Source organism: Myotis yumanensis, unplaced genomic scaffold (assembly GCF_028538775.1).
Source record: "Myotis yumanensis isolate MYYU_CA2020_CCGP unplaced genomic scaffold, mMyoYum1.0.hap1 SCAF_1, whole genome shotgun sequence".
In the NCBI taxonomy this organism is placed as follows: Eukaryota; Metazoa; Chordata; class Mammalia; order Chiroptera; family Vespertilionidae; genus Myotis; species Myotis yumanensis.
Window position 1 is genome coordinate 213,923,939 of NW_027223752.1, and position 16,755 is coordinate 213,940,693.

The 16,755-nt window shown below is 44.0% G+C and overlaps 1 protein-coding gene across 7 annotated transcripts in view; it reads left to right on the forward strand.

Moving 5' to 3' along the window:
- ATP8A1 (ATPase phospholipid transporting 8A1) overlaps positions 1-16,755 on the forward strand; it is a 205,900-nt gene that overhangs the window by 174,291 nt on the left and 14,854 nt on the right. For 5 of the 7 annotated variants that reach the window (XM_070397348.1, XM_070397357.1, XM_070397339.1 and 2 more), the window contains one exon: positions 1,007-1,114. The exons of 1 other annotated variant lie outside the window; for it this stretch is intronic. In XM_070397348.1, coding sequence (XP_070253449.1) covers positions 1,007-1,114 — 108 coding nt within the window. Of the gene's footprint in view, positions 1-1,006; positions 1,115-9,921; positions 10,349-16,755 lie in introns of those variants that run through there. One more of the 7 variants, XM_070397382.1, reaches the window with a different exon arrangement.

Genomic DNA, 16,755 nt, shown 5'->3' on the forward strand with positions numbered 1-16,755 from the left:
GTTTGTAAACATTGAGTAAAACAAGTTTATTTACCACAAGACTTCTCAGAGCCTTCAATGTATAATTGTATATTGTGAATATCCCAGGAATAGAGGAGGCTTTTAAACTTACAGACAAGGAATTGTTTCTTAGTAGAGTGTGTCACAAGACAGGCGTTTGGCAGAAAACCTAGTGCAAAATGATTCTGAAGGCTAATAATATTAGCAAAAGATTTGTCAGACATTTGTAAATACCCAGTATGGATAAAACAAGTTCCATTGTAGGTACCTTAGTTTTGAAGTATAGTCACATCCAGGTAGACAGATTTAGTAAAAAAGAGAAAAAAATTAAGTTTGATGCTCAGGGGAAAGATTGGCGTAAGAAATTTGGATTTGATTGTCATGGACAAAAAAAAAAATAGTATTCACACAAATGTCTAACATCTTTCAGTGAGAGCATGCAGAGAGAAAAATCAAGAAAGCTTAAAAATGATAGGGGATTTTTAAAAAATAAGAGTGCCCTGGCCGGTGTGGCTCAGTTGGTTGGGCATTGTCCCGTGCACCAAAACGTTGCCAGTTCGATTCCCAGTCAGGGCACATGACCGGGTTTTGGATTCAATCCCTGGTAGGGGGTGTGCAAGAGGCAGCCCGTCCATGTTTTTATATCTCTCTCTCTCTCTCTCTCTCTCTCTCTTTCTTTCTCTCTCCCCCCTTACTTCCTTTCTCTCTAAAAATAAAAAAACTAAGAGGAGAGACCCACAAAGGAGGTAGAGAAAGAACCGTTCCAAATGCCAGGACCACAGACATCATAATTGTTGTGAGAAAAGAGTAGCAATTAACAGAAGATCCAGTTAAAACACACACACACACACACACACACACACACACACAATTATTTAGAAATGCCCAGAGATAATATTTTATGGGTGTAATAAAAAGTTAATAAGGGAATTTGTGAAGGCGTTGTTAGTGTTTGTGTACTCCCTCTACCTAACAGTCTTTTGACTCCGATCCCCTTCCTCCGCAGTTCAGCCACGTAGCGATCTGGGGCAGCATTGCACTCTGGGTGGTGTTCTTCGGAATCTACTCATCTCTGTGGCCCGCTGTCCCGATGGCCCCTGACATGTCAGGAGAGGTAATGTGTCCCCATAACTCATGATTCAACAAACCTTAAAAAAAATTTCTATTCATGAAGGAACCTGAGTCATTTGGCGTGGATTTATATTAAAATGGAGCATTTGACCATTTAAAAGCTATTTTTAAATTCCACAGTTGTAATAAATCCTGAGAGAATATTTTAAATGCGGACCTTTTACTTAAATCTGACTGATCCTTTCATAAACATAGTGGGGACAATAAAGTACGGCTGTCAGGAGCGTGAATCACGTTAAGAATATCCACATAGAAAAATTCCATTTTAAAATTAGAACATAAATCCACAAATACATTTTGGATGAGAGATTTGGGGAAATGGTGGGCTTATGTCTTTGGGACAGTCTATCATTTCTTCTGTTATCTCTTATTATAAAGAAAAGTCCACCATCACTAGATTAAATGCACTTTGAGAGTTGTCCTAATAACATCAGTTTGGTTTTCATTTCGAAAAAGTTAAGGCATCTGACATTTCAGCCTTATCAGAGTCCATTTTCAATTCTGTCTTTCAGTTTCTTGTTACCCTGGTAGGAGTTGAGTTATTAGGTGTTCATGGGGGAATGTCACAGGATCCCCTTTCCTCCAGAGGAGATTCCAGTAGGAGGAGGGTTTATGATTTCAATTGCAGGAAATTTGACATAAAATGTATAAAAGAAAATGTGGAAAACATTTCAGGATTTCCTGTGACCTCACAGTAACTTGCAAATCAGGGTAATGTGAGCTCCGTTCCAGTACATCGTTTCCCCACAGTCATGGGAAACCTGTCCAGTGGTTTCCTTATACGCCTTGCCCCCAAGTAGTGCCTGAGTACCTTTCACTTTTGACAGTCTGGTCTGTAGATCATTTTCATGAAATTTTATCTGACAGCATCCTGTTTTTTTATAAATTAGCAGAATGCAGGCACATTAAAAAATTTTTTTTCGTGGTTAAATTTATTAGAGAGCCATTATATACTACTAGAGGCCTGGTGCACGGATTTGTGTACCAGTGGGGTCCCTTGGCCTGGCCTGCGGGGATCAGGCCGAAACTGATCTCTGGGTTCAGGGTGCGGGTGAAGCAGATTTAGGGCCAACAGTGCCCCAGCAGCAACCTAACCCATGGCGAATCAGTCTCCCTCTTCTGGTCACAGTGTCTGCCCCCTGGTGGTCATTGCACATCATAGCTACCAGGATAACGGCCGGCCCTCGCAGCCCCTGGCAGCCCCTCGCAGCCCTGGCTTCATCTGGAAGGTCGTCTGGACAGTCTTTCTGCTATTTGGTCTTATTGGCATATTAGCTCTTTATTATATAGGATTACACAAAGCCAGACATATGAAAGAGCACATACTTCCAGCAAAAGTGAAGGCTTCTTTTGAAATATGTACTATGACCTCTAGAAAATTTACAGCATGTATTTTAAGAACAGAGAAAAGGCTGTGAATGCATCTCCCTCTTACCTTGGTTGCTGAGTCCATTTGTCCTGAAGAGATAAAATCAAAGGCTGTATCTGTCTGACAATGCCACTTGAAAAACCCAATCCTATTCTTTGTTTTTATTTGATGTGCTCTCTCTATTTTTTCCCCAAGGTCAATTCTAACTTAATGTCTTTTTCATTAGCCCTCATTTTGTCTCATTTCTTAATATTTTATCTTCAAAATGAATGACAAAAGATGTTGCGATCCAGATAGTGTAAGCAACTGTAGCCAACAGCTTCAATGACAAGAATGGGGTTTTTGGCCACCTACTTCTATGACAAGTGTGATGTCTGATTGGCTTTTTGCCAACCAAATATAATTCTACCCATGCCTGTAGAATTCCCAGTATTAACCAAACACAAAACTTCTTATTATCTCTCGAGGTTTGTGGTGATGCTGTGTTTAATTTGGAGTGAAATGAATGTCAGTACTCCACGTTCCTGTTCACTTCACATACAGTGGGACGTGCTAACGGGGCTTCTTGTTCTTGTTGTTTTATTATACTGATACTTTGAATATAATATTTAAATAGCTTTTGCTTCATTGAAACTTCAAAAATGGATTAACTCAGCATTGGGCTTGACTAGCTTGTCCAAAATGTAAGTCTGTCTTATTTATTGAAAGAAAAGAATAATACTTGAAATTTATGTAGTACTTTAGGGCTTGAAAAGCATTTTGATATATATGTGTGTATATGAATGAGCCTCGCAGCAGCTCCAGAAAAAAAGATGACAAGAATGCCACACAGATTCCCAAGGATAGATATTCTATATATACTATTTCCTGGGCACTAGGTTAATGCATCTCAAAAAATGTTTACAGCAATATCAATTTTTTAAAATACGTTTTTATTGATTTTTAGAGAGAGAGGAAGGGAGGGCAATAGAGTGATAGAGACATCGATGAAAGAGAAACACTCCCTATTGGGGATCGAGCCCACAAAACCTGAGCATGTGCCCTGACTGAGAATCAAACTGGTGACCTCTTGGTTCATGGGTTGAAGCTCAACCACTGAGCCACACCAGCCAGGCACAATAATCAATTTTTGAATATATTTATTATATGTAGAATCATTTGTTCTATTACAATCCAGTTAGTTCAGTAAAGAAGTTGCTACCCTTAGGTTTATATTTTTCTAATTTTAAAACTATATTTTAACCTATTTTTCTAATCTTAAAACTATATTTTAACCTAAAGTATAGTCACATATGCATATAGATGCATATATATGTGTGTATGTGAAAAACTTATTTATATTCCAATATTTGTATCTGTTGTGTGTGTGTGACAACAGCCTTTCTGTAGATGTCAGAGTCGTCTGCAATATATGTGTATATATATATACACATATATATTAGTATATATAATTGGACAACCATCTTGAATAAAATTTAATGATTCATCTGTTAACTTTCATAGCAAAATACTATTATAATATACTAGTGGCCTGCTGCACAAAATTCATGCACATTAAAAGGGAATTAATTAGAGGAAATATTTTAATATTGCTATTTGCCCATTCTCTGTAATAGAAGTGTCAAAGATGAAGGAAAATTAGTAAAATTTATAATACAACCTCCCTCCTGTCAGAGTCTGGGGCACGCCACGGGACCCAGAGTCAAGTCCCCACCCAACTGTGTGCACCTCGAAATTGCAGGAGACCCAGACCCAGCTGGCCCCACCCCCGTCAAGCCACGCCAGGCGAGGGGCGCAGACTCAGGTCCCCCAGCCTGGTGCCAGATGGGGGGCACGACCTCAGGTCCTATGGCCGCGGCACGAGGGGGCAATGACCATTTGCATATTAGCTCTTTATTATATAGGATTATGTGTTACATATATAATTATATATTGCATGTATATTATACATTATACATTACATAAATCATATTACTATTATAATATTATATATAATATATTACAATACAATAATACAGTTATATATAATATACTAGAGGCCCGGTGCACAAAAATTTGTGCACTCGGGGGGGGAGGGGTCCCCCAGCCCAGCCTGTGCCTTCTCGCAGTCTGGGACCCCTCAGGAGATAACGACCTACTGGCTTAGGCCTGCTCCCAGGTGGCAGAGGGCACGCCCAATCCCTAGGTGCAGCCCCTAGTCAGGCTCAGAGCAGGGCCGATTGGGGAGTAGGAGTGCCGCTCCCTGTCATGCACAGAGCAGGGCGCATCGGGAGGTTGCGATGCCACCCTCAGTCACGCTCAGGGTAGGGCCAATTGGGGGGTTGGGGCACCTCCCCCTGTCACACTCAAGGCAGGGTCGATGGGGAGGTTGCGGCGCCACCCCCTGTCACGCACAGAGCAGGGCCGATCAGGGGGTTGGGGCGCTGCCCCCTGTCACTCACAGAGCAGGGCCCATCAGGGGGGTTGGGGCTCCGTACCCTGTCACACACAGAGCAGGGTGGATCAGGGGGTTGGGGAGCTCCCCCCTGTCACACACAGAGCAGGGCCCATCAGGGGGTTGAGGAGCTCCCCCCTGTCATGCACAGAGCAAGGCCGATCAGGGGGTTGAGGAGCTCCCCCCTGTCACTCACAGTGTAGGGCCGATAGGAGAGTTGGGGCACCGCCCCCTGTCACACACAGCAGGGCGGATCAGGGGGTTAGGGCGCTGCACCCTGTCACACTCAGGGCAGGGCCAAGGGGGAGGTTATGGCTCTATCCTGTCACACACAGAGCAAGGCCCGTGGAGGGGGGTTGGGGCGCCACCCTCTATCACCCACAGAGCAGGGCCGATCAGGGGGTTGGTGCGCCGCACCCTGTCAAACACAGAGCCGCAGGGCGATCAGGGGGTTGGGGAGCTCCCCCCTGTCACACACAGAGCCGCAGGGCAATCAGGGGATTGGGGAGCTCCCCCCTATCAGGCACAGAGCAGGGCTGATGAGGGGGTTTGGGCACTGCCCCCTGTCACGCTGATCCCGGTGCCGGGAGGCATATTACCCTTTTACTATATAAAATAGAGGCCTGGTGCATGGGTGGGGGCCGGCTGGTTTGCCCTGAAGGGTGTCCTGGATCAGGGTAGGGGTCCCCACTGGGGTGCCTGGCCAGTCTGGGTGAGGGGCTGAGGGCCGTTTTCAGGCTGGCGGGTGACTGAAGCTCCCAACTGCTCCTTTTTTTCTTTTCTTTTTTTCTATTCTGGGCCAGCTTTAGCTCTGAGGCCTCGCTGCTGAAAGCAGGTTTCTGGCCTTTACCTTCTGTATTTGATACAGTGTTGCAGTCCAGCTGGCTGAAGCCCGGCTGGCTGAAGCCCGGCTGACTGAAAGCCGGTTTCTGGGGTTTTGGTTAGCTTCTATATTTGCAACATAGTTGCTTAGAGTTGCAGCTGAGAGGCTGGCAAGTCAGGCGGGGAACGTTGGAGTCCGCAGTCACTGGAGCAAGCAAGCCTCCCTGTTTGCTTCAGTGCATGGCTGCAGGCCGCCATCTTGGCTGACAGTTAATTTGCATAAGGATATGCTGATTAGCCAATGGGAAGGGTAGCGGTTGTACGCTAATTACCATGTTTCTCTTTTATTAGTGTAGATACTAGACATAGTAATATAAGTATTATTATCAGTAATACCAGGGTAAGTATAAATATTAGCATTCGCCGTAGAGCCTTGCGGCTTTTACCCATGGTCAGATCAAGGGCCATGGAAGGGTTTGAGAGAGAGGTGTCATGATCTGACCTATGTTTTCATAGCAGGACTATGACTTCTGTGTTATGAGCCACTTAGGAGATTATTGCAGTAACCCAGGTGAGAGGCAGTGGTGGCAGTGGTGGAAGTGGTCAGATTCTGAACCTATTTTGAAGGTAGGAGAGCCAGTAGGACTTGTTGCAGACTGGCTGTGGGGAGTGAGAGAAGTCAAGGCAGACTCCACCGTGTTAGCCAGGAACACCATTAGCATTTGCTTGTCCTCAGCTCACTGGGTCCCCACAGCAAACTTGTTATTATAACCATTTCACAGATGAGAAAACGTAAACAGAGAAGTTAAGTGCCTCACTGAAATCCCACTAATACTAAGTGACAGATGAGATTTTGACTTAGCTGCCTGGTCCCAGAGCCCGCAGCCTGACCACTGTGCCATGCTGCTCTCTGCTCATAGTCATTCCGAGGCATCCATGGTGTGTAACCTGCAAATTAGAAGTGAAGGGCCCATCACTCCCTGCCGGTATTTCAGGGATTTGCACAGAAGAGGAAGTGTCTGTTTTCTGTTTTCTGAGGGCACTGCTCTCTCTACAGCCCACGGGCCACATGCAAATACAAATATTGTATTTGTTCCCGTTTTGTTTTTTTACTTCAAAATAAGATATGTGCAGTGTGCATAGGAATTTGTTCATAGTTTTTTTTTAAACTATAGTCCAACCCTCCAACGGTTTGAGGGACAGTGAACTGGTCCCCTGTTTAAAAAGTTTGAGGACGCCTGCTCTAGACATTTCCGTGGTCTTGCTCCTCCTCAGCCCACCCTCCACATGCAAGCCCATGACCGTTCCAGATGCGTACACCTCTTCTCGGTGTCCACTGCCCCTGCATTTCTTCACTCGTTCACTCCAGCCTCACAGTGTTGGGCTCCTGGAGCCCATAAATCAGTGTTAAGTAAACGATCGTTAAATAAATTTTTTTGCTTGCTTGTTTGTTTTGAACAAATGAGAAACAGTGGGGTAGAGGTGACAGAGAGCCAGATTTCAGCTCAAATGGAACATCTTTCTAACATACAGCAACCCACATGTAACAGTTTCCAGCATCAGAGCAGGATGCTGGCCTCATTTAACCAACCCTTTCTGTGCTGGTCAGCCACCAGAGATTCTTAGGAATTCCAAGCCTCATTTGTCTACACCAGCAATTTCCAACTTTTTTTTATCTCATGGCACGCAGAAACTAGCACTATAATTCTGCAGCACACCAAAAAATAAATTAGTTTTGCCAATCTGACAAAAGAAATAGGTATAGTTTTGATTGATTGCCATGAAAATTATTCATGTCACACAAGAATAGTGTACAATAGTAACGTGTATCAGGTGCCTATAGTAGTGTATATAAGAATTTCTGGTACCAAGAATTAACCAATCAGGTGCAACCTTGTTATGTGATGTAACCGATAAGATGCAACTCTATTATATGACCTATATATTTATGGTTGAAGACAGGGCATTCACATCAGGCAGCTTTGTGTTGGCTGCTGTCATTTTTTATTTGACAACCTAAGGCAAGCATGTCAAACTCTCGGCCGGCAAGTTTGATGTGCTTGATCCAAGGGAAAAGAGGTCAGTGCCCCTGACTAAATAGTCAGGTATTGCGTGTTTTAAAAATTCTTGCAGTACACCACCCGAAAATCCCTGGCCTACCCCCTTTCCCCCCCTTCACCCTCCGCCCCCTGAGGTTGCCTGCCAACTCCTGAGATTCAGATTCTCTGTGTGTTGTCTTCACTGTGTTCTCCCAGAGTCGTACCTTAAATACTGAAAGGGCACAGACTCCCTTGCTCTAGTTAACAGGATCTCAGGGTGTGAATTAGACACAAATTAGGCATCTTACAGGTACAGGTCACATGCTTCTATATTCAGCTGGATGCGTATTCACACATAGACCTGGGTTTTATAGTCATTTCCAATGTACATTCTGGGTTCATCTCTGCAGCCCCCATCTGCAGACAGAGGCGTTTTTCTCTACGTGTTGAACGAAAATCCTAGCTCGCTAAGAGGGGGAGGGAAGAGAATCAACAATTATTGCGCACCACCCTGTTCTCCAGGCCCTGTGTTTGATCCCAGGCCTTCTTGTTTTATCTCACAACACTTTGTGGTAAGCAAAACAAGTGACCCAGAGAATTCATCCCAAGTGGTGGTGGTGGTGTTGTTTTTCAAATCCCATTGGTTTTCTCTTAACATTCCGAGGAAGGGACTAAATACGTTGCTATTCCTTACTCCCAGGTGGGAACTCTTTCTGTCTTCCTGCAGCCATCTTTCTTGGAGTGGTTCCCCGGGCTTATCTGCTATTTCTCAGGATACCCATGGCCCTGATCATTTCCCTCAAGTGAGCTAGGTATTAGAGTGTTCCTATCTCCTTTTAAAAGTGCCCAGATATTTCATTCTCCTTTTCCAACACCCACCTAACTCCCCCACGCATTTATAGAAATTCCATCTCACTACAAACCCTAGCCTCTTGCCTTTTCTTACCAGCAATATTGGTACAAATAATACCCATCTCATTAAAAAATATACACATGAAAATGAAAACCCAGTCAGTCCCCATCATCAGAGAATGTACAGTTGCCACTAATATAATAATAGGCCCTCCCCCCTGACGGTCAGTCACAGTTTAGCACTTTTCATGTCATCACTCATTTAACATGTGAGTATTCAATAGCAACACTGTGAGTTTGGCCCTGTGACCTCTTTCAGAGACACAGAGTGGTTAACTCATTCTCTCAAGGTCACACAGCTTGTACCTGAGCTGGGATTGGAACCCAGCCAGAAGCCACCCCTTAACCAGCATTGGCTGTTCCTTTTGCATTTCTTCTCTCACCTTTTCATTCTGCACTAAGCCTTCCCTTTCCCCCCGCCCCCCCTCCACCACCCCAGCCTTATCAACTGTAGTGGCGTAGAGGCCTTTTGATGCCCATGTTCCGAAGTACTCACTTCCATCTTGTTGGGAAACTGAGCGGTCATTATCTGCGTGTAGTATTGCCGAGTTCAGATGTACTCAGCTGCCATTACCACCGATCGGGGGTTTTCTTCACCTGGTCAGATAGTTTCTTCCCTTACTCCAGCACATTCCACATGCCAGGATTTACCGGAAATGCATCCCCAAATATCTCAGAGTGGAGTGCAGCCCGAGCGGCTGTTCTCAGTTGGTGGGCAGGGTGTTCCCATTTGGGAACCATTCCTTCCTATAGTTTTGCACTTTGTTTCCATTACAGTAATTCTACATCCCATAATAATGATGCAAATGGTAATGATTAGCAAGTATGGCCGTGCCACAAATTACTGAAATATTTACCTATGAAAAGAGAATTCTGACCTAGGGGTGTGGGGCAGGGAAGTGGGTTAGAGGAAGGTAGAAACTATGATAATAAGAAATTATTTAAGAAAGAAAACTAAAGAGGAAATAGTGTCGAAACCTTGGCTGTGACTTTAAATATGTCCCTGTCTTCCTCTCCGCTCACAAATATGGTTGTGATTTAAGAGGAGGACTTTTTTTTCAGACCCGGCTTGTATTTTTTCACACCAGCACAACAATTTATGGGGCAAGGTAGGCCCTGGGGAGAAGTGCTGTGTTATATAAACATATGCTGGCCTGCTTTTCCGACTGGTCTAGATAAGGTTACTGGGTATTTTTTTTTTTTTTAATTTCCAGAAGAAAATCTTTTAGCCACTATGATGACTATGCCAGATTAAAAAATTAAAGCCAGCTACCTCAAGGATCATTTCATATCACGATGAATACCAGAAGCTCGGTATCGGCAGAACTTTTAAACGGATCTTGGCCTTGCAGACCCGCAGCGCACAGTCCTCCCCAAAGCACCATCTGGTTCTGCTCTCCCTGGCCTGGGGGATCCATAAAACTACTGAAGGAAATTGAAGTTAAGGAACGAGCATGTGTTTTACAGAATCTCAGATCTCCTGATTGAGGTTTGTAAAGTCTTTCTGCAAAACAATAAAAATCTTTGTGGAACCCTTTGGTGTCACCCCTGTAGGAGAGGTATTAATAAACCACATTAGTGATATGATTTTCCTAACTGGTGCTGTTACCCATTTTACCAACACAATAAATTATTTTACATATGAGGAATTTCCTGGTTAAAAGAGTCCTTATTCATCTCTCAGCCTTTAATTACCTAGATAGCATGTGATAATTTATTGGTCACATGACCGGCTCTTGCTGATGGGGTGGGGCAGTGTTCTGATAGGATGGCGTTTCATCCAAGGTTACTGTGTGTAGCCAAGGGGCCTGGAGGGAGCAGCTACCCTAAGCTCTGTCAGATGGTCTTCAATGAACCAATAGTTATGAGCCCGTCCGATAAAACAGGGTCACAGTCCTCATGCCCCTGACCGTCAAGGAGACAGGCGGACCATCACAGTCCTTAAGGCAGCTGGCTGTGCGGCCACTCCCAAGCCCATTTTGTAAAGAGAAGCCTGTGTGGAATCACTGGGGAGGAAAGCAAGACATGGATGTGACGGCTGGAATGGTGACTTGGGACATGTGCACACATCTGAAGGCTAGAGCTCCCCTTCGAGTCATGAGGAAGCTGGCATTGCATCTGTAGGCACAGCATCTTCTACAATGCAGAGCCAGTGGCCATTGAGTGTCGGATGTACACCAGGCTCTGTGTTGGGCACCAGGGGGTACAGGGATGACAGACGTAGTCCTTGCCCTTAAGGATCTCATTGCTAATGAGGGGGTGTTGGTGTCATCATATGAGAGATGCCGTAGGTACCCAGAGTGCCAGGGCATGGAAAGCTGAACCAAGCCTGCTCCTAGTATGGCCGAGTTTTGTTCTCAGGAGTCCATTCATTCTTGTACTAATTCATTCCATAAGTATGTGGTGAGTGCTTAATGGGTGCTAGGCTCTGTGTCAAGGTAATGGGTTAATTGGGCAGGATCCCCATTAGCAATCAGGTTGAGGGAACCAGGGGGTGGGAAGGAGAAAGGTCACTAAATTAGTTAAATGACGAATGACTAAAGATGATTTCACAAAGGACAAAAGCAGGGTGGTAGGATATTACAGGGCCTAGAATGGGTGCTCCAGGGAGGTCTTTTTGAAGGAGGAACAACTAAGCTAAAACAGACGATGTTGGGGTGGGTACCTATTGTGCAAAGAAGAGCATGTCAGGGTTGAAGGAACAGTGGATACCCCTGCTCCAAGGCACAAATGAGCTAGGCAAATGCAAAGAGTAAAAGGCCAGTGTGGCTGGAGCAGAGAGAGGGAAAGAGCTCCCCTCCAGGTTCCACATTTTAGCTCATAAGACCAGACAGCTTGTTTTTGAGTTGTATGCCAGGGATTCTATGCGAAAAGCTCATGAAAGAAACCATGAATGTCACTACCATCTGCTTCAATAAAGCTCATAACTGGACACCATTTTTGCAAGGAATGGTCAAAAGCTGCTCTGTTTCAAACCATCACCTATCCTCCCTAGCCATGTATCCTCCAAAGCAAGTTTATGGCATGTTTTTTTATGTTAAAAAAAAAAGTAACTACATTAAACAAGATAGGAGTTTATTTCTCTTTAGTGAAAAAGAAGTCCGGTGCAGGCAGGCAGTCCAGGACTGGGTTTCTTCTCTCTTACTGCATCGCCAACCTTAGTGTACTTTCTCCTAGTCCAGAATGGCTGCTTAAGCTCTCACCATTTTTTAAAAAATATGTTTTATTGATTTTTTTTTACAGAGAGGAAGGGAGAGGGATAGAGAGTTAGAAACATCAATGAGAGAGAAACATCGATCAGCTGCCTCCTGCACACCTCCTACTGGGGATGTGCCTGCAACCAAGGTACATGCCCTTGACTGGAATAGAACCTGGGACCCTTCAGTCCGCAGGCCGACGCTCTATCCCCTGAGCCAAACCAGTTAGGGTAAGCCCTTACCATTTTACCAGCATTCCAGCCAGCAAGAAAGGGAGGAACGCTTTCTCATTGAGGTTCTTTCCTAGACATTGCCCACCACATTTCCACTTAAATCTCATTGCCCAAAAGTAAGTCGCATGGCCACACCCAGCTGCAACAGAAGAGCCAGCGGAATATAGTCTTTTGAGCTGGAGGACAAGGTGTCCAGCTAAAAATCAGGAAGTTGCATTTAAGAAGGGGAGAGGGGATATATTGGGAGGCAACTTGAAGTCTCTGACATGAAAGTAATCAAACAATTGATGCTTTATGAGATGGTTTTTAAGAAGATAGAATACAGCCCTGGCTGGTGTGGCTCAGTTGGCTGGCGCGCCCTCCCAGAAGGTCAAGGGTTTGATACCCTGTCAGTGCACATACCTAGGTTGCAGGTTCAATCCTCGGTGGGGGGCGAGTATGAGAAGCAACAGATCGATGTTTCTATCTCTATCTCTCCCCCTTCCTCCCTCTCTTAAAAAAAGGGGAGGGGGGGAGAAGATAGAATACAGAGCCATCTCAAAGTTATAAAAACTCGTAAGAATAATAAAACAAGTAAACCTATTGAGCATTGAGGCAACTTATCCTATGTTATACATCTTATTCAGTATCATAATATTTTAAAATTATATTTCTCATATTAAAAAGGATATTTTGTTACTAATTCTCTACTACTTTTTCTGGTGTTTTAAGTTTTTTAAATAGCACAATAAAGAAGATTAAAATAAAACAAACAAAAAACACATTCTGTTCTTAATTATTTTTATTCCTCTGGAAACTGTAAATAAAGTTTAAATCCCCAGAAAATAAAGTTTCAGAGCCACACTTTTCCTAGTGCTCTTGATTCCTTTTTAGAAAGACTATTTTCTTTTACGTGCTCAGTATATATTGATATAGAGTCAATTTTTACTTTTTGTGAAAAAGTTAGCTTCTGATTGATCCAGGTCCCAAGTAGCCCTTCCTCTTTTAATCATTTGTTTTCTTGTTACTCCCTGCTGGAGGGTGGAGATTCAAAGATCATTTCTTGCATCACACAGCTAGATTGAATATTGGTTCTGAGTCCCAGGGGTGTCCAGCCCTAATTCAGTCCCTCACCAGCAGAAATATCTAAGGGGAAAGAGCACATAAATGCTGTGATCTGGTATCTAATTTGCATATTTTCTAAGCTTTTCTTTGTTTGGAACAATTTGCATATTTTCTAAGATTGTGTTTGTTTGTTTGGGATAATTCAATCCAAGGGTTTTCTTTGTCTCTGAATAATCAAGAGCTTCTGGGAATAATTGCAAACATATTGGGGTTTATCTGAAACACCCTTCTCCTCAGTTATTTTCTGGGTGTTCTGCCTTGTCTGATTTTATGGAGAATGACATTCATCCTTTATAAGAGCCGAGCTCAAATCAGTTCAACTGAGATGTATGGAGTGCCTGTGTGCCAGAACCTAGACAGGGTGTCAGTGGCGCAGAAGCTGAAAAAAGGGAGGTGTCCTGAGGAGCTTGAGTCTCATGGAGTCAACCAACAGATTAACAGGCAATTAGAACGGAAGATGCTAATTATGATCGGGATGCACAGGGGATAGATAGCAGAGGAGAGGGCGCACCCCCCAGGCTCCGGTTTGGAAAGTCTGGAAAGGTTTCTTGGTGCTGCTGTTCCCTGGGCTGGACGTGTGAGGAGGGCTTTCCCAGGAGAGCACATTTGGGGTTTCCGATGTAGGGAACGTTTGGAGCTAGAACTGAAAAGTTATGCAAAGACCAGGTCCTAGAAAGTTACCTACAAATGTCATGAACATAATTACTTGAAGCCATAGCGGATGGCTTTTGATTATGGAATGCACAGCATTCCAGAAAGTACCTGAGGCCACAGAATAAAGATTTGGATCAGAGGACGTGAGAAATAAATGCTAGTGGTGAACTAGTACAAGACCTTTTTTCCGTCCTGGCCATTCTACCTCCCTTCTCCTCACCCTACCCCACCCCCACAAAAATTATGTTACTTCCAGTTATCATACTTTCCCTGTTTCACTGAAATATATCTTTTGCGTGGCTGGTGTGGCTCAGTGGTTGAGCACCGACCTATGAACCAATAGGTCACAGTTCAATTCCTGATCAGGGCATATGAAGGGAGGCAACCAATCAATTATTCTCTCTTATCATTGATGTTTCCATTTCCCTCCCCTTCCTCTCTGAAATCAATAAAAATTTATTTTTTTATATTTATTTTGATTAATATGGAAGGAAGGGGGAGGTAGGTTAATATGCTTAAGCTTTTAATACATGCCACCCAGCTTTTTTAAAAGAAAGGACAAGCTACATTAGAAAAGGATACTTAGGGAACTGGGTCAACCTCTTCTCCCCTCTCCCCGAATCACATAAATATCTAGTTATAACTGCTCCCGGGATAACTCCGAACCAGAACACAGGAAAACCAATCAAACTGTAACCACCCCATCTCAGGAACATAGTCCCAAGGCTGTGGTATTTCAACTTTTAATCTCTCCAAACACTAGATTGTAAGAACTTATTTATTCAAACATTATTTATTGAACACCTGCTCTCAGTAGTTGAGGACTTGGGTTGTGAGAATGTATTTAGATTTACTTCTTCCTCTTACAGAGTTTAAAGTATTACAGGAACACAGAGGAGCAACTAGAAAATGGGTGACGGGTGCCATCAAAATGAAAGCCCGAAGTAGGGTCAGCTGACCCAAGTCTAAGGAAGGAAGTGACATCCCATGGGAATATTTGGGAGCAAAGCGGCATCACAGATGCGAGGGCGCAAGGTTGAGAGTAAGCAGGGTCGAGTTCCAGGAACCGAAACACATTGCGAGATGGACTGGCTTGAGAGATGATAGTGGGGAAGCAATCAGAGGTCAGGTAGGAAAGGTCTTGAGATCATATTAAGGCCTTTGTACTCTATCCTACGGTGGCCTGAAGCCATCGAAAGGGTTTCATCCAAGAACCGCTCACATCTGATCTGCACTTTGGAACTATCCCTCTGGCTACTGTGTGCCGCCGGCCTAGAAGCAGAGCAAAATGAGTCAGTAAGTCCAGCGAGGAGGCTGTTTGGAGGACAAGCAACTGTTGGGACTGGGATCATGGCAGCGGGGTTGGCAGGAAGTAGATTTCCGAGACCCTAGAGCACAACAGAACCTGGTGGTGCCTTGGATGTGGTGCAAGGAGACAATTCAAGAGTAGAGCCCAGCTTCTGTCTTAGCCACTGAAGCCATTCCCTGGACCAGTGGCACAAAGGACACGCAGGCCTAGGGGGAAGGCAGTGTGTTCCGTTTGGGACGTATCTGTTTGAAGGACCTGTGTGATGGTCAAGTTCACAGCTGGATAGTTGTGGTTGAAGTACAGGCAAGAGATTTTAGGCAGAGGGAGGGTTGTGACTGGTCCCTATATAGATAATAGAAAGTGCCAACCTTCCTAGGGGGTGTTTATGTGATAACAGAAGGCTCCTGAGAGAATAGCAGGATAGTTTACCTTTCCCCTTTATTCAGACTCTTCCCAACAATCCGTTTTCTAATCACATTCTGTGAACAGCGTCACTAACAGCTTGGATAATATTATCTTAGTGCAGGTACGTTTACCTAACCAGCCACGTAGTGTCCTGCTAGTTTTCACTAATGTTTTAGTGTTTTAAAAAAAACCCACGATGAATATTTGCATTCCCCCAAATTAGTTCCACGGGGTGTTGGTAAGCAGTGTGTGGGCAAAGTGTTCCCAGGTCCATCAATACATTTGGAAATCTTGCTTTAAAAAACTAGGAAGTAGGGTTCTTTACTGTGATCTGCCAAAGCCTTAAATGTGCTACTCTGTGCTGGGCCTCTCCTCGAGGGTGTGGCTGGGGTTTATACCTTTCCTAAACCCTGGGCCCCGGTGCGCTTTTTAGAGGGGGTGCTTTCAGGACTAGTCACCCCAGAAGTTTCATTGGTTACTAACCTACATGTAAAAGCTGCCCCAGGGTGCAACACGTAGTTCCAGACATTGCATTAGCATGTAAACAGGAACGCACGTCCTGTCTTTGATGCACGTTGTCCAACGCCTTTTTCTAAGGCGAGTACATTGCTGACGTGAATATAAATTGTCACAGCGACCTGTTTCACAGAACCCCTCTCACCTGTGACAGTGAATTTAAATCGGATCTCATTTGGTGTGCTTCTTTTCCAAGTCCCTGATTACTTGGTGCTGCTGTTGTGAGCACCTTCTGAGGTCTTTTCCTACCTATTGGGATCTGTAGTTGTTCTTATGAAAATAAATGGTCTGTTTTTATAAGCGGATACCGTTGCAGAATTTCATATACTTATGGCAGTCATTCTTGTTTTTTTGCTTCTTAGTGATGTTCTTTTTGAATTTGTGACGCTTCTACATGTTTATGAATCAGTTCTCTAAAGTGTTTATTTTTATAGCTTTCTCACTGTGTTTAAGCTAAGAAAGTCCATATATAAAACTGGAAACACTTAATAATCACTTCTTGGTTTTTTGTTGTTATTCACATTAACTTTTAACCCCTCTGGAATTCATATTCATTTATCTTGCTGTCCTGCTCTCCCCTCCCCCCAAAAACACTGTTTTACAGCACTATTTCTAAATCATTTTTCCTTT